Below are 21,877 nucleotides of genomic sequence, written 5' to 3' on the forward strand. Positions count from 1 at the left end.
TTAGTTCTTGTGAAAGCAGTGATTAGAAGAAAATCACCTTAAAAACAAGCTAATAAAAGACATTGAGTTAATTAAAATATTCAAGACAATACAATGATAATGGCCCTAAAGAAATAATAAGAAATTTAAAAAGTGAAATCCAAATTGGAAAATTGTTAAACATATTTAAATCCAAGAAAGAGTTCTTATAAAAAATGATAGTGAAATGTAAAAAACATTAACCAAATCAAGAAAAAAATTACAAATACATAAAAATGAGATTTTAGAATAAACATGGAAATTTAGAATAATTAGAAATTTGACTGAATTCTGTGAAAATAAATTTGGAAACCTGGATGCAAATTTTTAGGAAAATATTTAACTTCAAGATCTATGCCTTCTAAATACAGAAAATATAAACGAACCAGTTACTGTAGAAGAAATAATATTGTCAGAGTCACCATTCCCAAACATAAAACTTAGTATGGTCTGATAGATAAATATTACCAACATTTCAAAGAAAAGGAATCTGTAATACTGTATGTATGTCCTCTCGGAAACAGCAATGAGAGAATCAGCATGGTCTCCATATGTTTTAGTACCATCTTGTGTAAGCATGTAGATTGCAGCCACTTTAAGCAAGTCACTAAACCTGTTTCAGAGATAGTTAACAGTCCATAAAAATTCAATTTTTCTTTTCCATAGACTAGGTGGAATATAATTTCTACTCAAAATTGTTTTCACCAGCTTCCCTTTTCAGCTCTCAACCATGGAATATGACTAAAAGTAATATTTACCATTTTGGAACCAAGACTTTAAGCACAGATGTACTCTCCATAGGGAAGGCAAAATATAGTCCACCCAAACATCTGAAGGCCTGGAACCTGTGACTATGTTGTGTTACATGATAAGGTAGAATTTAAGGTTACAGATGGAATTAAATTACCAATCATCTGACCTTAAAATGGGGAGGTAATCTTGGATTAACCTGGATAACACGCCCGATGTTATCACAAAGGTCCTTAAAGTGAAAGGAAGAGGTGGAAGAGTCAGTGTCAGAGTGACCACCTCTACTGGCTGTTGTTACCTTTGAAGACAGAAGAGCCATGAACTAAAGAGTGGGTAACCTCAAAAAAAAAAAAAAAAAAAAAAAAAAAAAAGCCTGCCCACAGCTTCGTTTCTGCCTGATGGATTCATTTCAGACCTCAGCCTCCAGAATTGTAAGAGAATAATTTGTGTTTCATTAAGTCCCTAAACATGTGGTAATTTATTATAGCAACAATAGGAAACTAATACTTTCCTCCACTCTTATTTTCCTCTTTTGCCTGCTGGATACCATTGACAATGAAGCCCTCTATGATGGTTGAACCACAAGATGGAAGTATCTTGGGCCTTCATATCATGAAGTAAAGCCAAAATCATCCACTGACTATAAACACACTTTGGACTCATATGTGAGAAATAAACCTCTCTTATATTTGAATGATGACACTTGTTACAATTTATCCCAATGAATGTAATTCTATGTGCCTCAGTTATCTTACTTTAAAACATGATAGTAATAATAGTAGTTACTAGAAATAGTTTTTGTGAAAATTAAGTGTTACTATATCTAAAATGTTTAGAATGATTCCTGATAGGATATAAATTTTATTATTAAGATTACATTTGCACAAATGGAAACGTGTGCACACATGAAAATTATAGTATTTCTTTCAAATAACAATACAAACATTCTAAATGAAAGCCTGGATGATTGGTAGATAGAATCCAGTCCCACACTGATAGATATGGCCAAAATAGTTAACTTTAAAATACAGAAAATTCAATTTTAGGAAATCTGTTAATATTCAACATTAGCAGTGGATGCAAAACAGCTCCTTTCTGTCTCAGATATCCCTATCTGAGTTAGGGATAATTTGTATCTTTTTTCTTTCTTTGCCAGGGTGTAGGGGTTGAGCACTTTTCCAGATAGGCCAACAGCATTGAAATACTGTAGATTGTAAAACTCAGCTCAAATGTTGAAATTCTCAGAGTTAGGCTTCAAATTTTTTTCTTCTAATAGTTGGAGATTTCTTCTAATAAGAATCTATCAATTCTAATTATGGGTGTTATTTTCTAGTATCAGAGCTCTATGCTTACGTACTAAAAATAACAGTGCAAGATTGGAAACAATATTTAAATAAATATGTTTCTTTTTCATGTAATATTAAAAATTAACTACAGATGAAGGTGTTGTCTTCATTAACATTTATTTGTAGCATTATATACAGGTGTTTTGAGATTTTCCTGTGCCACCATAAGAGAACTGCTTGATTTTTTTAAATTAATTAACGAGAAACTCAAATTTCTGAAAGAATTAGCTCAGTGTACAGTTTCTACCTTTGGTATGTTAAAGGATAAGACAAGTTTTGAGGACAAAGATTGTATCCTTGTATACTCCTTGCAGACATTGGTTTTGCTGACCCAATAATATAACTCTCCTGATTATTAGACCTGAAAGGAGACTTTGGTTTGCTGAAATATTCTGCAATAGGTATTTTCAGGTTGTTTTTTCTTATAAACAATGGGGTCTTGTTCTCAGCTCCTGAAACAGAAAATATACATCTATATATAAAACCATATTTGAGACACCTAAGTATAGCTGAAATAGAAAAAAAAATGTATATATAAATAAGACCATGTTTGAGATACTGAGTATAGCTTCTACCTTATTTTAGTATTAAATGATATACAAAAAAAACCCATCATATGAAGTTTAGATGAATCAGAAACAGCCAAAATTCATAAAAGAATCTCTTCTCATATTTCTTACCACTGACTCATCTTTAATGAGCTATGTGTTCTATAACATGCAGGCTATGCTCTTTTACTCTTAGAAACAAATGTGATTCTGGTAGGAATGATTTAGAATTGATGATGAGTAAGAGGGGTAGGCAAGTATTGGACCAGTGAGAGAAAGGAGAAAGGTCTATGGTCAGATAGATAAAATAAGAGAATAGATAAGCAGGTTAAAACACATTCATTGTACCATACACTACTTCCATAGCCTACATAATTGCACCCAAATAACAATACAAATTTGTAAAGATGCTGAATAACAACAATGGAGTGAAAGGGGCATAATTTGAGGGATTTCTAGGTATCTAACAGGGAAAAATGTTGTGGGTCCTGAAGTAAGACAAAGTTTATTAGACACCATCAATGTCATCATTTTATAGTCCTAGGGTGGGAAGTTTGGTAGGAGAGTCCAGATGCAGTAGATTATCCTCATAGTTAGAGTAACGAGTGCTTTTTTAATTTCTAAACTACACTTATTATTGTCTGTTAGCACATAAAGCCACTTTTGGGTTTGGTTAACCCCAATGGAACTGCTGGCATCTAGAGTGACCCCATGGGACTCTAATTAATTAGCATATCATTCCTAGTATGAGGGGAATTTGGAGAAATAACAAAGCTTATAGATATACTTGACGGTTTGTTTCTCTGTAGTCATATTTGCCATGCTTGTTTTAAATCTAGAAGCTGCCAGATCCACAGGGGTGCTTCTCTTGGGCTATTCTGGACCAAAGTAGGACTTTCACAATTATTTTCTCTGGTCCATATTGTAGTCTGGTACTGGACATCTGTCTGGTGGAGACACAAAACTGCTCTTTTTCTATTATATTTCACCTGTTTTACAGGGTACCTGCTTGTGGCTGGTTGCCATTTTACTCGTCTCTCTGGCTGACTTTGTATCCAGTGAAATCATCCAGCTCTATGACAGTTAAGCTGTAAAGAACCAAAACTCTGAGATCATCATCCTTTTGTAGGTCAATGCAGGGTTTTCCTTTTCATTGAGTTTGCATGACTACACCTATAGTTCTGTTGTCCTGCTGTCCTGCTTCTAAGAATGTCCCTGTCCCTGATGAGGCACTTTGCCTTTCAAAACAAAGGTAAATTTATTTTAAATTCATCTCTATGAGAAATTCAGCAGATGTGGTCCCTTAACAGTTTTGATGGAAATCACTCTTGTATTTTACCTTTTTCTTGTAAAAGCACAAATCTTTAAAATCTATGTCCCTAAGTAGTTAGTACTTGCTGGTTTCCTTATACCGACTCAGTAATTATCACAAACTATACTTAACCTTTTGCTACTTCCTTATTTCCTGCAGATTCTTGGCTTGATGCTCTGAATCAATTGGAGAAAGAAAAAAAATTAATTTCACAGATACAAATTAGACTATTCTATCAACAAACTCAGCATATATCTATCTTAAATATGCTGTCTCAGTTCTTTGCTTTTTAATGTTGTATTAAATTTACTTCCTAACAAAAAGTTCTTACTTGGAGTAAATATCTAACTAGAACATCCATATGCTAGTCAGGAAGGTGGAGATTGGCTCTAACTCTCTCCTAGTTTCTGATTTTATGGATACTTTATGATAGAGACAAATTACAATATAAAATTCTCTGTCTTAATGCTTTTAAAGTGACAAATTATGTTTTAATATTAATTTTCTCCGAATTTAAGTTTTACCAACTTTTAACTTTAAAGCAACAAGATTTTCTTCCTCAGCTTTAATAATACCTTACCACACATTCTTTCAACATGATATGATACATAATAAATGTATATTAATCTTCTGCTCTTGAAATTATATAGTTTAAGAAAAATTTCTTCTGAAATAATTTCCAATTTCCTTAGTGGTTATTCTTCTCTCTTAAAGCCCCCAGGAGTGTCAGAAAAATTAAGTGAAACAATTTATTTTTATCTTTATTATTCTACACAAAAATCATGCCTATATGATGTTCATTTAACAAAATATACAATAACCATAACACTATACTTTCGGTTTTCTTTATGGCTTCTATTCTTAGTTAAACTGAAAAAAAAAAAGCCCCTATATTTTCTTGGTTTTCTTTCTTGGAGAAAGAAAAAAAAATTACTCTTGCTTTGCTCTTAGTGAAAAGGGAATTTTCCTCAAAAAAAAAAAAGGTTATTGGATAAAGAAGACATAGCCCCTGCCAAAATATTCTGAACAGTAGACTTGAGAACAATTCTCATATTACATATAAAAATGAAAAAAAACATACATATTGCAGTCATTTACTAAGCAGAGTTGAGACTTGAACCTCAGCATATTTAGCATTTTGACAGATAAACAAGATAACTCAAACCCTTTATATAACTATAGGCCCTTTAAGTGACCATATCTAATTACCTGGTTGGTTGATATCCATCCTTAGCTCCAGTCAGCACCTTTGACTTTGCAGGTGAATTTGGGGGAGATTTGATCGTAGTGGGTGATTTAACTGCAGATGGCTTCCCAGTCTCTCCTGCTGGTTCCACTGGGGTGTTTCTTCTGCGGCGACTCAATAAATGTATCTCAGCCAGCTCAGAATGAATCAAAGCTGAGATCCACTCTTTTTCTGATTAAAAAAAAAAAGTTGGAGAGTGGAAGTTGTCATTATCATGTTAGCTAGAAGCACAGACTTAGTACTTATTTCTAGCACACCAGTGTGAAGGCTGGCGATCTGTTCTCCAGGTAGGTAACTATATGTGAGTAAATGTTGCTGCAGAAAAGTTCATTCATTTCAACCTAGTTTCTGTTGACCTATGATACTGTACAGAGCTCAGGGTAGTTAAGTCACTGTCTTTGAATAGCAGTGGAATAATTTAAAAATATTGAGTACAAAAGCTTTATAGGCTGCTGTAAAAATTTAAGGATACCTGATAATGCAGATTCTCTTTAGAAGTTTTGCTCTAGTCAGTCTGATGACCAGTTTAGTTTCAGGATAGCTGCTCTGTGTCACTTTTGGTCTCCCTGCTTGTTGGGAATTTTAGGCATTTTCATGGGATAGGTGGTAAGAGCCCAAAGGAGGCTGAGATATAACTATGTTGATGGTTTGGGTAAAAATAGGCAGAGTTGTTAACTGAGTCCAAAACTGGGAAAGCTATGTTACTGCCATCTATACTAAAGAAGAGAAACAGGCTCTATGTTCAGAATTCACAGTAGGTGATAGGATGTGCTCAGGGAGAGTTCTAGGTGTGTGGAATTTGGAACGGAAGCCCAAACCAGCTCTAACTGAGAATAAGGTCTCCTCTGGTCTTAGGTGCTTCATATCATCCCAATGAGTTCAGTTGGAAACATACTGTATTTGGGGTTCATTAAATGACCAGCATGCCTGCAGTTGGAAATACAGTACTGTAATGATCCTGACACTGAAACATGGAAGAAACAATTACAGCCTTATCTTTGCAAATCCAAGGTAGAAAACTTCAGATATTGGCATATTCCCAGTTTCTTTCATTAACCGAATCTCAGTATCTACAAATACTTATATTGATCTCACCTTTTGTACTTGCATGAAGCAGCCACTGTGTAACTTCTGCCAGAGAATCAGTATGTAAAATGTCACAGAGCTTTGCCAAGATCTGACAGAGAACATTAATTAGAGTTACAGGGTGAGCAAAAAAATTATACAAGTCTTAAAACATTTCCTTTACTTTCTTCATAATCTCATCTCCCCGCGTCCATGATAATCAACTAACTCAAGTGGGATCTTAGTTCAGGACCCCATTTTCAAAAAGTACAAAATAATTTTAGCAAAATATTACCAGTGTAAGTAATAATTTAGACTAGGCAATGCTGTGTGTTTCTCTTGTTATGTCAGTTCCAACATCTTCTGTAGGAGAAACTCACTTCTTCTGGGAAAGTGGTCCTTTCCTACTGTTCCTTAGGGTTCTAATGGGAATCTGAAAGAGGCTGAAGCAGTGGCCTTTGTTAAAAGTTATTATATAGTCTATCAATCTGTCTTTTTATTGGAGTTTTTAGCCTGTTTTTGCATGGGTTTAAGTGTACCATCTTGTCACTTTTTAAAAAATTCTCTTCTATTTTTGTTCTACTTTTTCTTTTTTTTCTGCTTCCTTTTGGATCAATCAAGTATTTTTAAGCATTCAACTTTATTTTCTTCATTAGCTTTTCAGCCATACTTTTTTTGTTGCTCTAGGATTAAAATAGTCATCCTAACATATCATAGTGTCCCTTGAATTAATATTATACCACTTCATATATAATTTAAGAATTGTGAGTTATATTTCCAGTGCCTCCTGTCTAAACTTTCAGTTACTCTTCTACACAAACCAAAAGTCTTAATAAGACCTGTTTTTTATTTTGTTCCCTCTTTCTTAATTTATTTAATTAACAAATAGTCAACAACTATCTAGTAAAATGCCATGCTGTATGTGCCCATTAATATTTTTCAAGCAGTGATGAGGGCTGAGGAATCAGTTGTGAATATAAGATCCCTATCTTCAAAGAGTTTACATTTTAGTAGGTTTTTTTTAATCAATCAGAGTCCAGTTAAATTTATGTCTATAACATGGCAGATGCCTTTAAGAGGAATGCTTTTTAATAGATACCTCTAAAGTCCGATCTATAAGAATTTTTAGTCTATTGATGTGCCCAAAGAAGCAAGACAGTCTAACTAAAACTGCATTCAGCTTCTAACTGTCAGGGTCAACCCCATGTAGTTAATTTTCTACAAATTTACCTTGGTCTTGGTTGAATATTTCTTGTGTTTTACTTATTTAGCATTCAACAAAAACTTATTTATAATTTTCAGATTTTTAGCACTCATCTAGGCCCTGAAGAGGAAGTAGTAAACAAGATGGACAACTATGAGATCTTCTAGGACTCAACTTCTGGGGTGAGGAAAGAGAGACAATACTGAAACAAATAAATAAATGCAAACAGTTCAAATAAGGCATACGTTATGCTCAAATAACAAAGGGTAATGTCATTGAGGATGACTGGGTAGCTACATTAGATTGGGTGGTCAGGCAAAATATTTCTGAGTGTTATTTAAACTGAACCTTGAATAAGAAAGTGACTACACAGAGGATCAAGGGCAAACGAATGCTTATGAGGATAAGCCTATGAGGTAGAAATGAGCATATTATAGAAAACATCAGTGTGACCATAATTTTATAGGTAAGGTGGGTGGTGATTTTGAAGACTCTGTATACTATCTTTAGTTAGAACATCATCTTTTCTTTTATTATTTTTCCCAATATAGCCATCACATAAATTATTATATTAATAACACTGCTTATTTCTATAACATTGTTCCACTTTATTTTTTAAATAGTTCCTTGTTAGAATTATTCAATGACCTTCTTTACAACATGTTTTGTTATGTATAACTGTTACGATAAATACTGATTATTTAAAATTACATTAGAGTCATCAATACAATACTTTTGACCTTTAATTCATTGTAGTGGGTCTTACAATGAGGCAATGTGGTATGTACCAAAGTGATTCAAAGAAAAAAAATAGCAGATAACAAATATCAGATAGTTTATTATCCTTGATCATATGTCATTGTCAGAAATAACTGTGACTGAGGAGAACCCTCCAGTCTAATGTGACATATTACTATTAATATAACTAACTTTATAACTTCAGGCAGAAAATACTTGTGGAAATTTTCCAAAAATAAGAAGGGAGACATGAATGTTGATTGGAAGAATATTTGCCTTAATATTATATAACAAGGAAATAGACAAAAGTGGCAAGAAATTAGGGATAGTACCTCTCAAGTTTTAGGAAAATAATGTCATGGGAAGAATTGGGCTGGTTTGGTTGGTAAATGCCCATCTTTTCATTACATCTAAACCAAAGCTTGTGTTTATGTATGAGTGACAGAATTCCAGGGACAAGTAAAATGATTAGAAATGAAAACATGAACAGGCCTTGCATTTCAGGCTAAGTAGTTTTAAATATTCATGTATCAATAAGAAACCATTCTTAAGTTTTAATGACAATAGTTATATGAGGTTTTTTTGGTATGTTCATGCTATTCCCAAGTTATGGATTTAATAAACCTGCCTTTTACCTTTATTTCTTGATCCAGATAGTTTGGTATGCAAACAGTGTTCTCTTTGACATCAGCCTTGGTGCTCATTGCCTCTGAAGAGCAGGATCCAGCAGTATAGCATGCATTTGGAGGTGATGGTGACTTTTTAACCTTAATTTCTTCCTAAATAAAAAGTGTATTATAATCAATATGCATTTCCCACTTCTATGCAAATTAAACATAAAATGAATGAGAAACATTCTAGTAAATAAGAGAGATCCATGAAAGTAAAAGGAGGATAGTTTTAATTCTCCTTTAAATTCTATCAAACATTTGTATTTGGAGACAACATAAATAGTGATATATTATTAACTTTTGTTGAAATCACATAAAACTCATAATTATTATATATATATATATATATATAGTGTGTGTGTGTGTGTGTGTGTGTGAATGACTCATTCTTGAAGAAATACAGAATGAAATCAAAGTTGGAACTTGGTTTAAGTCGGTCTAAGCTGACAGAACTGGGTTCCTACAGAAGTAAACCCTCTGGGAAAAACACATTTACTTTGAGTTTCAGATTCCTACAAATAATGTTTCATACAAGATGACCAACAATTGGGTCCTGAACCAAATTACAGTGAGAACTGGAAAATATTTTGAACTTACTAAAAATGTTGACTAGTAAAAATTGTGAAGGCAGCTAAAGCAATATTTAAATATTAATTTATAGCTTTAAAGTACACATTTTAGAAAAATGTGTTAGAATAAATAAAGTATGTGAATAGACAAAATGATAACAAGAAAAATCAACAAAATAAAAATATTCAACAGAGGATGAAAAATTCACAAAGTTTTTGATACACTATTAAAATACATAAAAACTTCTGTTAAAATTAATCAAGAAAAATAATGACATGTTGTAAAAGGGTACCTCTTACAAATTCTGAAGATATTCTTACAAGATTATAAGAGCATTATGTATAACTTTTCCAATAAATTTGAGAATTTAGATAACAATTTTTAGAAAAAGGATGTTTTGCTAAAATTGATTCAAGAAGAAATAGAAAGTCTGAAGTCTAAAGTACATTTCAAAGCAAAGAATAGCATCAGGAGTAAAAATAGTAATTTTTTAATGATAGAAAGATCAATTCATCCCAAGAACATAGCAAACCTTAACAGTTATACTCCTTAATAAGAGGTTAAAATATATGATTAAAATTGACAGAAATGATAAGAGAAATATAGGAATCCATAATTATAGTCAGAAATTTTAATACCCTTTCCTCAATAATTTATAGAAAAAGTAGATAGGAAATCAGTAATGACTGTAGAAGACTTGGGCAATGATATCAACCAACATAACCTATTGGTGATTATATTACATTGTATCCGAAAGCGGCAGAATAAAAATTATTTTCATGGGAAAATGGAAAATAATTAATTGACCATGCTTTGGTTTATATAACCATTCTCAATAAATTTAATGTTTCAAAGAATGCAAAGTATGTTCTCTAACTAGAGTGGAATTAATAAGTAATCCATGGGTCAAAGACGAAATTTAAAAAGTTTTTACCATATATAAAGGTGGAAGCCAGAATCAATTAAATAGAATTGAAGAAACAATAGAGATAATCAATGAAATGAAATCCCAATTGCTTTTTTTTTTTTTTGGTACTAGGGATTGAACCCAGGGTGTTCAATCACTGACCATAACCCTAGTCTTTTTGTATTTTATTTAGAGAGAGGGTGAATTGCTTAGGGCCTCAATAAGTTGTTGAGGCTGGCTTGAACTCATGATCCTCCTGCCTCAGTTTCCTGAGCAGCTAGGATTACACGGGTGTGTCACTATGCCTGTCTGAAACTCTGATTCTTTAAGAAGATCAGTTAAACAGGTAAATCTTTAACTAGACACATCAAGAAAGAGACACGAATTACTGATATAAGTAATGAAAGAACAAACATTGGTATAGATTATATAGTCATGAAAAAGGCTGAGGCAGGAGGACCTAGAGTTCAAAACCAGTCTTGGTAAAAGTGAAGTGCTAAGCAACTCAGTGAGATCCTGTCTCTAAATAAAATGCAAAATAGGGCTGGGGATGTGGCTCAGTGATTGAGTGCCCCTGAGTTCAATTCCTGCCACCCACGCTCCAAAAAAAAAAAAAAAAAAAAAAGAAAGAAAAAAAACTACAAATATTGTTCATGAACATAAACAAAATATTTTTAAAAATTTTATATTTAAAAGAATAGCATATCATAACCAAATAAAGTTTTCACCAGGAATTCAAGGTTGGTTTAATGTTTGAAAGTTAAACCCATGTAATTAATTCACTATATTAACAGACTGAAAAGAAAGATTATGTGATCGTCTCATATGCAGAAAATGCATTTGGCAAAATTCATCCCCTGTTTCTGATAAAGCTCTATAAATATAAAAACATTTCTTCCACCATATGAAATGCATCTATGAATAAAGTAAACTTCATTGTACTTAATGGTTAAAGTCTGAATGTTTTCCCCTTTGTTCAGACTCCAGGCAAGGATGTCTGCTCTCATCACTTCTGTTCAACAGTGTTCTAGAAGTTCAGCCATTGCACTAAGGTACAATAGAGATAAACACCAGGCAGATTTGAAACTATAATACAAAAATTATGCATTTCAGTGTCATCAAAATTATAAATGTTATGGGTTTTTTTCAAAAACACTGATACACAAAATAAGCAAGTATCATACTAGAAGAAAACTTTTGCAAAATGTGCATATGTGTTGTGATATAAGATTTATAACTGAAATATAAAAAGAAATTTTATAAATTATAACAAAAGACCAACAACCCAATGTCAAAAATAGGCAAAAGATTTGAACATATACTTCCTGTAAAAGGATATATGTATGACAAATAAGATTATGAAAAGATGTCAACCTCATTAGTCATTAAGAAAATGGAAATAAAAACCACAATAAACTACCACTATTTACCAGCTAAATTGGTTAAAAATAAAAAGAGTGACCAAAACTAAGTTTTGAAAGTCTATGGAAGAAAGGAAATTCTTATTTACTTACAGTGGGAGGTGAAATGCTACAACCACTTTGGAAAACACAGTGGCCATTTCTTAAAAGTTTAAACATAAAATTCCTATGAGACTCAAGTTATTCCACTCCCAAAAGAAAAGACAGTACATATCTATAGAAAGACTTTTACACAAATGTTCATATTAGCTTTGTAAATATTAAAAAATATAGGCAAACAGATAAACAAATTGTGAGACAATCATAAAATTAAATACTACTCAGCAATAGAAAAGAATGAATTATTGATGCACAAAACAACATGAATGAATCTTAAAATAATCATGCTGAGTTAAATCAGATTTTAAAGGAGAACTCATTATTTTATTTCATTTGTATAAAAATTTTAAATCCAAGTGATATAAAGTGGTTTGGGAGTGCTGTGGTCATGAGGAGACTTTGGGGGTTAATATATACGTACATACATACATATATATGTAGATTCTCTTGATTGGAGTGCTAGTTTCCTGGATGTGTCAAATCAACTTGTGTATTTTGAATATATGCTTTTTATATCATGTTAGTTATATTTTAGTAAAGCTTTAAAAATATTGTGCAATGTAGTGACTTTTCAGAAAGATATGTGAAGAAAAGAAAAGGAAATGACAGAATCCAATTAAATAGATAGCTGTAAATAGTTGTTTCTTTACCTTTTTAATTACTAAGGGATTTTCACTGGAAGTTTTGAAGCACTCATTGAGTTTTCTGCAGGGCTCTGAAATGAGGTTTAGGAAAAATATATGTAAATTAAACTAAAAAAGAATTTCTATCATGTAAGGTGTCAATTGCTGAAATATATGAGAGTATATCTGACTTTAGGTTAAGTTCAACTCCGGGATGTATATATAAATATTAGGAAACATTTCAGATGGAACTGAATTATAACAGCATAAGAAAAGTGCATTTATATTAAAATATTAATTCTATTCCCAAACTGATAATATAAAGATACACTGTAAGTGCTTTCTTAATTCAGTTAAACTGATTTAAAAGTACATATCTTACAATAGAACATGTTTTTCTCTGTTTCATACCCATAAAGCTGTCACATTCTCTAATTAGAATAGAATTTATGTGTTTGTTTCCCTGAAGACAGAGAATATTTGTGCTGACCTATTATTGTATCCTTTCTTTATTTTTTCTTGTTTCATTAGTCTCTCAACTCTACTTTGACTTGGCCATTGAACTAAATCCCCCTGCCTTAAAACCACTTGAAATTTGCTGAACTTTAATTTAAAGACATATTCTGTGTAAGTGATGCTATCTTTTACCAAAGCCTTAATTAACACAACAGTTATTTTAAGATGAAAATATTTTGTGCACATTCATAGTACTAACTAAATTCATTAATTCTAGCTAGAGAAAGAGAGAAAAATAAACTTTAATGTTATCTCTCCTCAAATAATGAAAACAAAATTGTGGTGAGTATGTAATGTTAGTGTTCACTCATGGAAAATCGAAGCTACTCAATTTTAAGCCAAAATGTAAATAATACAGATAATTAAGAGTCTGTAATAGTGTTGGAAGAACTGGGGCTATGAACACTGATCTCAACCTTTCCACATTACTCTAGGAGCAACATCTTGGACCTGACCTACCTTGGGAGGCACAACCTTTAAAAGAGTCAAGAGGAAGGGGAACCAGGAGGCTGCTGCCCCTTGGATTACTGCCCCACATTTATGATGCTGAAGATTAGGCACTGGAATGCTATTATAGTCAGAAAGCTACAATGTCTGCTGACCTTGCTTGTTTATACCCATAAATACAGAATCTGAATATTGGGATGCTGTAGCTAGAAAATTCAAGTTTCTAGTCATGCTTGATATTATATAGCAAAAAAAAAAAAAAGTGAACTTACCCCTACAGCTAACAAATCTTACTAGGTTGCAACCACTAATTCACTAATTCCTATGAAGTCACTCTGTCTTGAAAATGTAATTTTTAAGTTTCCAGGTGCTACAGAATTGGAAGGTAATGATATGTCAATAGCTTTATAATGTTTTGAACAACCAATAAAAAAAATAAATTAAAAAAAATAAATAAAATAAAAATAACGATCCCATAAAAAAAAAAAAAGAATTGGAAGGTATACTAGAAAGAAAGTGTAGTAAGCGGACTTTAGCTCTTCATTGCCAATAGAAGAGTGGAGGAGGAATTCTTGAGAGAATACAATGAATTAACCAGTGTGAATACCTTAGAATGGTATGTGTCACATAGTAAGTATTTTGTAAATGATTACTCTTACTAACTTTAGAAAAAATATATTTTACTATAGTATACCAAAATAATTTTCATATACTCTGAAAGTTTTAGTAACAGCATGTGTTTATATTTAGTAGGAAAGAGAGAACTGGGTATAATTTTTACCATGCAGAATTCCTTTCTTCTATTGTACTTGTCCTTTGGATTTTACCACACATTGCTTTTGATTAAGTTTATCAGCTTCATTTAGAAAGTATTCTGCTGGGACCTGAGGACAAACCAAGAGTACAAAAACACAGAAGGCAGTGACACTAAGGCATGACCTTAAGGAGATGGTAGTCCTGTGGGGAAGATGTAAATAAGCAATTCTGTCCATACTGTTTCCTGGACTTGCTTTTTGACTGATGTAGTTTCCCTTTTGGTATCAGCTTAAACATTCATATCCCCTTTCTCTTAGCTAGTTTTATAGGGATTAGAGACTACAGTCATGCCAAATACATGTTGGACACAATAATAGTAATAATATTTATTAATGTTATTGCAGTACTGAATTGAAGTTAGAAGAGAGAAATAATTATATACTGAAAAACATATTTCATAGTGAGAAAATTCTATTTAAAAATCACTACAGCCATTTTAGCAATCATATAGGACCACACCAGTAATTTGTAGGAGATCCAAGAAGATATTCCATCAGTTGAGAGCAACTCACCTGAATGAGGTCTTGGGGGCATTTTGACTCTGCTTTGGGCTGGTGACACTCCTCTGACAGGACTCTCTGGGGCAGCAGGACTCGGTGGATAATTGCATTTGGCAAGTGGTATCTCATCCTTCTCTAACTGGTCAAACTGGCTAACACCATACAGGGCTCCCAGAGCAAGCTCATCGTCATTCACAGTACAGATCGGGATGTTATTCAAACCTAGGTGAATAAGATTAAAAAGATCAAACAACCAGATAAGGTTTAGGCAGTTTTTCTTTAAATATTGGCAATTTTCAACCAAGTATTGTTAAATGTGCAGCACTGGACTTCCAAAATGTATGAACCAGTGCTAGGTGCTATTCTTCAAAAGTTAGCATAGGTAATTTTGTTTGCAATACATGCTTCCTTAAAATATTCTGGCATTTTATCAACCTTGAGAACCAGGCCACATCTTTAACCTTGGTCTTAGAGTTAAGATGAATAGGCGTGCTTTTATCCTTTCACCCAACTCTCTCACCAATGTAAAATTTTAGATTTTTGAAAGCATTCAGAACAAGTCCTTTTAAAAAGATACTCTGGATTTTTTTGCCCCAGCAGATGGTAAAAAGCTTTTGGAGGTAGGACTAGGAGGCTGGATAAAGGAGATTGTGAGGGTAGTAAAGAATTTGGTAAAAAGGGACCTTACCTCTCTTGACCAGAGACTTCTGTTTCATTTACTTTCTTCTAACAGTTGTTTGCTTTTGATTCAAATATAGAAATTTGCTCAAATGTAAAATTATAGAGAGTTTTTTTTTCAATATCAATGCAAAGTCATGTGGAATTGGACAGCTTAGGAAATGGTAATGTGCAGGACATTGATTCATTATCAGTGGATTATAAGAGATAATAAAAGATGGCTACTTTATCTCCCAAGAAATTACCAGGCAAACTGCTGGAGTTTTCATACTTATTCAGTCTTCAAAATCTCCCCAAAGTACTGCTAGTCTGCCCTCCTCTTATTTATTTGCTCAGATGACATAAAAATGTCTTTGCTGACAACTCTGTCTGAAATACAGTCCATTTCTCACTGTCCCCTTATGTTCTTTTCTTTTTCTCATTGCACTTGTTACTTTTCATAGTATACCTATTTGCACATTGCTTGTCTGAGTTGTACTAGAACATAAGCTTCATGAAAGAAAGGATTCTGTCTGGTTTGTTTGCTCTCCATTCCCAGCGCCTAAAACAGTGCCCATCAGAAAGTAGGGCTCTTTGATTATTTGTTGAATGAATGACTAAGAAAACCAAACATAAGGATTTTATTTAGCCAAAAACTTAGATAAGAAATCATAAATGATTTCTTGAAAAGCCCTCAGATGCAGCTAAGGTGGCCACTGTTGCTTCTCAGAGAGGAAGGGAAATCACAGAAATCCAGGCTCTCTTTCAATGAAAGAACAAAGTCTCCTTAGTAAAAGAAGAACCTGGAGATAGGTAATGGCTACCATGGCAGGGACAGGTTTGGGGGTTTTGTTGTTGGTGGTGTTTTTGCCTCTTAACAAGTGATACATACAGGTCTCACAATCTGGCTTTGGCAAACATTCTGAAAGCAGCTATGACATTTGCTTATATTGCTTTTTGCAACACAATAATAATACTCAAACTTCTTCACCTACTGTTTCTGTTGTTAGAATCATTTTACTCTGTGTCTCTTGCCTGGATCTCTAAGACTTATCAGAATATAGCTTGAAATCTACCAAGCAAATGTAAGATTTTAAGATAGTTATGTGTATAGGTTCAAATGCTTCCTATTCTCTTTAATGGAGCTTGAAGAGGTTACTAATTTGGAAAACAGATGGAAATTTTTTAATTTTTTATATGTATTGATCGTGATCCCATTTATTGTTTCCTTTCTTCAAAATTGTTTCTCTCTATTCTCAGAGACATTTTACTAGTTCTATCTCAGCATATCAGACCATTTCTTTTCTGTTTCTTTCACTGGATTATATGTAATCAGAAGTTGCAACTATTGTTATAGTGTATGCTACAGTAGACCCACCACTTGCCTAGAACATGGACTAAGGATATAGGTGCTGAGCTCTCCAGCTGCCATGACCATCAGTTACTTCTGAGTAAGCCTAAGTCCCTCTCTTGGAATTATTCTTGGTTAAAGGAAGCTCTCATGCCCCAAAGAGCTCAACCAATGAGTGGGGGATGAGGAGTTAGCAAAAAGCATGGTGTCTTTGCCTGGAATTGAGATATCTCTGAAGGATCATCTGCCCCTTGTGGGATTGGTTGAGGCCTCTGTTGTATTTGTGTGGCAGTTCAACTTCTGCCTGATTCTGCTTCCCTTGTTTCCTCACAGCTGGTACTCCCCAAAGCACTCCCCAATAAAGCTACACAAATCTCCATTTCAGAGTCTCTTTCCAAGGAATCTGATCCAAAAATATTGCTCTGTAGAAAAATATAGGGTACTATGATAAAACTTCATGTAGGAAAATCAAATTAAGATTGAGGATATGGAGCCTGGAAAGTCTCTTTGAAGTGATAGAAACAACAAATAATAGGGAAGTTTCGTGGCTAGAGGGAGGAGAATGAGTAAAAATCCAAGGGAAAGGCTTGTTAATGTTCAAGGAACTTAAGTCCAATATGGCATGTATATAATGGGTTTATGAGATGCCATAAGAAATAAGAAATAATCAGAGTCCACATTATAGGGAACATTTTATTTAATATCAAAATAAACAATCTTATCCTAAATGCGTAGCAAGTCTCTGAAGGATTTGGTATAGGATTTTTAAACAAATTTACATTTTAATGTTATATTTTTGTTTGCTCTATCATGAGTGGATTGGACAAGGGTAAGAATGGAAACAGAGCACCAAGAAGGATGAAAATTATGAAAATAAGAATCAGAGCAAAGGTAAAGGAAATGACAATGGAGTTGTGAACATGACCATGGAGAGAATGTTTTAAACATTTAGGAGAAAAAGGGATAACATCAAGTGAAATATTGCCGAGGGAAGGGAAGAAGGTGGAGGAGTGAGGAGCAACCTCAAATTTGTGGTACCACTTGTTTATTAGTGTATACTAGTTGGGGGGACCACACTTCTGGGAGAAGACTAAGAGTTTAGTTTTGAAGAGGAAGTTCAGGGTTCCAATCAGGCATTCCATTCCTCACAAGTAGGCAGCTGAATATTTAGGTCTGAACTTTAGAAGTCTAAGATGTGAATCGGAAACTATTGCCTATCTATGACATTTAAAATGTGTGAATGAGTGTATTTGCCTAGGATTAGAGTATAGACTACAAAGAGGAAATAGCCAACGGTTGACCTGTGAGGGATTCTAAGATTTTACTGCAAGCTGGAAAGTAGAAGCCATGGGGATAGAGAAAAAAACAACAACCTAGAAACATATGATGCTAAGAAGCTAAATAAAATATTTGGGGTGGGGGAAAAATGAAGGAAGGAAAGAAGGAAGGGAGGAAGGGAGGAAGGGAGGAGGTAGGGCAGTTGAAAGGGAGGGATGAATTAAAGTATTAGTGGTTAACTTTGTCAAATGCCACTAAAAAGTCAAGATGGAATTAAACAGTGTCTGTAGTAGATATTTGTCAGGTCAGCTCAGTACCCTTGTCTTTCTGCCTCTGCTCAGTACTACTGAAGAACAAGGATGTTTGTCCTGATGGGTCTGGACAGCTGAGCAGCCTCCTAATATTCTTTGTTTCTAGGCTCAGGCCTTTTTCTGACAAAGATGGTTCGTTTGTATTATGGTAATAGTCTAGTCTCACTTTTCAGGGATAAGATACGTTTCTCTCTGCTGGGGGCTCACTGAAACAATGGTTCTTATTTAGTAAGTGAGAATCTCAGGGGTGGGTCTGAGGATCTAATGATGAAGCCCAACAGCTGAAGCTATACACTCCCTTAATGTCCCACAGTTACCCATCCTGGGCAAAGTGACAAGTTCATTCTAACAAGTCCCAGTAGTTCTGCTTGTTTTCCATACACTCATAATCTTGAGAAATCTACCTCTCAAAACAAAATCTACCTCTTTTTTTGTTTCATCTAGAAGCCAAAATATTGGTAAACCTATACACATTTTATAATTCAAGCCAAGCTACATTTTGAGAAGATATTGTCATTAATATCCAATTTCCAAACGCCTGTTCCATAAAGTTAAAGGAAGTAAGAATAAAAAAGAAAGGAAAGAAGGGAGGGAGAGACAAAAGGTATGTTTCTTTAGGGCTCGCATTACATGGCAGGCTGCGCTTGTAGTTGAAATATTAAAATACTTTTAAACCAATTGGACAATGCTACCCTTAGTCCCCTGAATGGTCCCCATTGCCCTCGTCACTTTGACCCCCTCTCCAGGCCCCTGTCCTAACAATCAAGCAATCCAATGGCTAATGTCTAACAGAAAAGAGACTTGCTGTGGTGCTGACTTTTGGTCCTAATTGTCAGTGAACATGCTTTGCCAGTGGTTAAATATTTTGAATAGCTGCCTTTTGTTAACTCACCAGAATCATCAAGTAAACCAAATGTGGAGGAAAGAGACATATCCTAGGACCTTAAGTCCCCTTACCTTTGATATGGCAGACTCTTCTGGGATGAGGGGTGTGCCTAACTAGAAAACAACCCCCATTTCTAGTCACAATAGGGTTGCTTTTGCTCTCAAACTGAAGAACAGAAGTTGGGGATTTGAAGTTCTTTTGCATGACCTGTTGGTTTACCCCCTTCACTGTTGCCAAAAAACGTCCTTGGGGTCTAACTTGATTGACCTCAGTTTCAACTGTGCTCAGATCCTGAAATAGAATAAAAATTGTTCTCACAAGATATTTTTGACATTTTCTTATACAGCAAATATTTTCCCATCATCTTTGCACTGAATTACTTCTTATGTCAAAACAATATGAGGCATTTGCTTTCAGATCAGATTTTTGTAAACAACAAAAATAGTATAGGTATGAGTAGAACATAAAAATTTTCCTCTGGAAAATCAAAGAATTTGTAACAAAGTATATTCAATCTTTAATTGCATTTAAAGTTATTTGTTGGCTTACCAACCAAAAATTACATTACACGATTATTAGCAATTTTGACTTAGTAAATTATAATGGTGCCTTTAAAATACAATGCCTAGAAATGTACTTTACATAAAATTAACTTTAAATGAAAACATTTCATAGCATAATTTAAGAGGACTAGCGTTTTAAATTTGTATTTTCTTCTAAGAAGATGATATAACCTGAAGGAGAAAAATTCCAAAAGAATAACACTACATCTATAGATAATAAAATGAAGAACTTTTGTCATACTGTTCTTTGCAATATTCAGTAATTTTTACTTTTCCTTTTAATCATTTAGCAAACATTTATTAAATATCTACAGAGTCATAGGTTTTGGAGAATAAAAATAATGTTATTACTTTCTGAATTCACAATAGAGTAGGAAAGAAAATACTTGAATTGAGAGCAAAGGAAAGACATTACTTACTTAAAGATGGTACACTACTCTTATAATCTAAGAAGGATTTTATTTAATTAATTAATTTTTTTTGGTGGCTATTGTGTATATTTCTCATCTTACACAGATGCCAATTCATTGTGGTGGAATTTGGAAATACATACTTTTATTTCTAATTATGGCAAGGAGATTTTTTGGGTCAGACTAATTTGCAGTGTCAAAACATGTTCGTAGTCTTTCCAGTTGTGGTGACACAGGCCTGTAATCCTGGCTACTCAGGAGGCTGGAGCAGGAAGAGGCCAACCTGAGCAAGTTCAAGGCCAGACTGGACAACTTAGCAAGACCCCTATCCCCAAAGTAAAAATAAAAGTAAAAGACCTCGAGATGTAGCTCAGTGATAAAGTATCCTGGGTTCAATCCCCAGTATTGCCAAAAAAAAAAAAAAGTCCAGGTTATAGAAATTGAAATCAGGATTTTATTGGAGTGGGGTATTTTTAGTTGGTTGACTATCTTTTTATACCATAGTCTAGATTTTCCCCAGGGTATGGGTTTAGAGCATATAGTCTATAAATTACCAGTCCTGTTGCCACAGAACATCTGATTTTCAAGAATTTCAATTTGATACACATTAATTCTAAAATTATTCTGTTAGATAAAATACATTTAAATATTATATTTAGAAAATACAATTTTCTGATAATAAAAAGTATGTTTTTATTGTTTCTTATGACTATCACAATGTGGGTTTAGTTCTAAATTCCTTGTATAACCTCTTGGTATAATCAAACTTTAGATTTATTCTTTTTGTGTTAGTAGCATCTTATTAAGATATAAAAGTAAGATGAATTACAGGCTTCAAGGAAGCACTGCTATTTTCATAAGAGAAGAAAAAGAACCCTCTGCTTTAGTCAGATTAGCATTGCTGTAACCAAAATACCTGACAAGAACAATTTAGAAGAGGAGAAGTTTATTTTGACTCACAGTACCTGAGTTCTCAGTCTGGCGGGTAGGATGTTATAAAGGGAAGCTGCTCCCCTCAAGGCAGAGGCAGGAAGCAGAGATGGGGTAGGAGTAGGGAGAAGGGGCCAGGGCTTCACCTGCCCACAGTTACCACCCAGTCATTCAAAAGAGGACAGACTGATTAGATTTTGACTCATAATTCAAGTCCTTTACCTCTGAATATTGCTGTAGTAACCCAGGAGCTTTTGGAGTGATACCTCATATCCAAACTGTAACACTCTGCATTGATTTACTGTTGACATGTTATACCAAATTTTAAAGTAAGTCACTACCATTTAAACCTACCTAAAGAATTGATGTGGGACAGACACACTCAGAAGAACTAGAAGAACTGAATGTTTCAGTTGGCATATAAATGAATCCCATCAGACTACAGATGAGTAACTAAAATCTAGACAGTAAATTACTTAATTTGCAGACACTTTGCTAGTTAAAGGCAAAGAGAGGACTATAAATCCAATTTTTATTCCAGTTTAATGTCATTATCACCATCCAAATTGCCTGTTGTATCTTTTTACCCCAATACAGATTAAATGAATTTACTGGCGTGATTATACAAAAGGTTCTAGATAGGAAAAATAACTCTTACTTTTGGCTTACAAAAAATTTATTTTGATGTTACGGT

General features: G+C 33.7%; 1 protein-coding gene across 3 annotated transcripts in view; it reads right to left on the reverse strand.

The window, feature by feature from the left end:
* Positions 1-2,214: 2,214 nt before the first annotated feature.
* The window catches only part of CUNH4orf17 (chromosome unknown C4orf17 homolog), a 114,021-nt gene continuing 94,358 nt past the window's right edge, over positions 2,215-21,877 (reverse strand). For all 3 annotated transcript variants that reach the window (XM_046458758.2, XM_046458759.2, XM_058583834.1), the window contains 8 exons: positions 19,352-19,571; positions 14,810-15,019; positions 12,546-12,610; positions 8,863-9,006; positions 6,316-6,397; positions 5,184-5,391; positions 4,107-4,150; positions 2,215-2,566 (listed from right to left, as the gene is read on the reverse strand). In XM_046458758.2, the coding sequence (XP_046314714.1) occupies positions 2,358-2,566; positions 4,107-4,150; positions 5,184-5,391; positions 6,316-6,397; positions 8,863-9,006; positions 12,546-12,610; positions 14,810-15,019; positions 19,352-19,484 (1,095 nt within the window). In that variant the 5' untranslated portion in view covers positions 19,485-19,571 and the 3' untranslated portion in view covers positions 2,215-2,357. The remainder of the gene's footprint in view (positions 2,567-4,106; positions 4,151-5,183; positions 5,392-6,315; positions 6,398-8,862; positions 9,007-12,545; positions 12,611-14,809; positions 15,020-19,351; positions 19,572-21,877) is intronic.

Source organism: Marmota monax, unplaced genomic scaffold (genome assembly GCF_021218885.2).
Source record: "Marmota monax isolate L192 unplaced genomic scaffold, Marmota_monax_Labrador192_F-V1.1 WCK01_AAM20220418_F8-fsc00002, whole genome shotgun sequence".
In the NCBI taxonomy this organism is placed as follows: Eukaryota; Metazoa; Chordata; class Mammalia; order Rodentia; family Sciuridae; genus Marmota; species Marmota monax.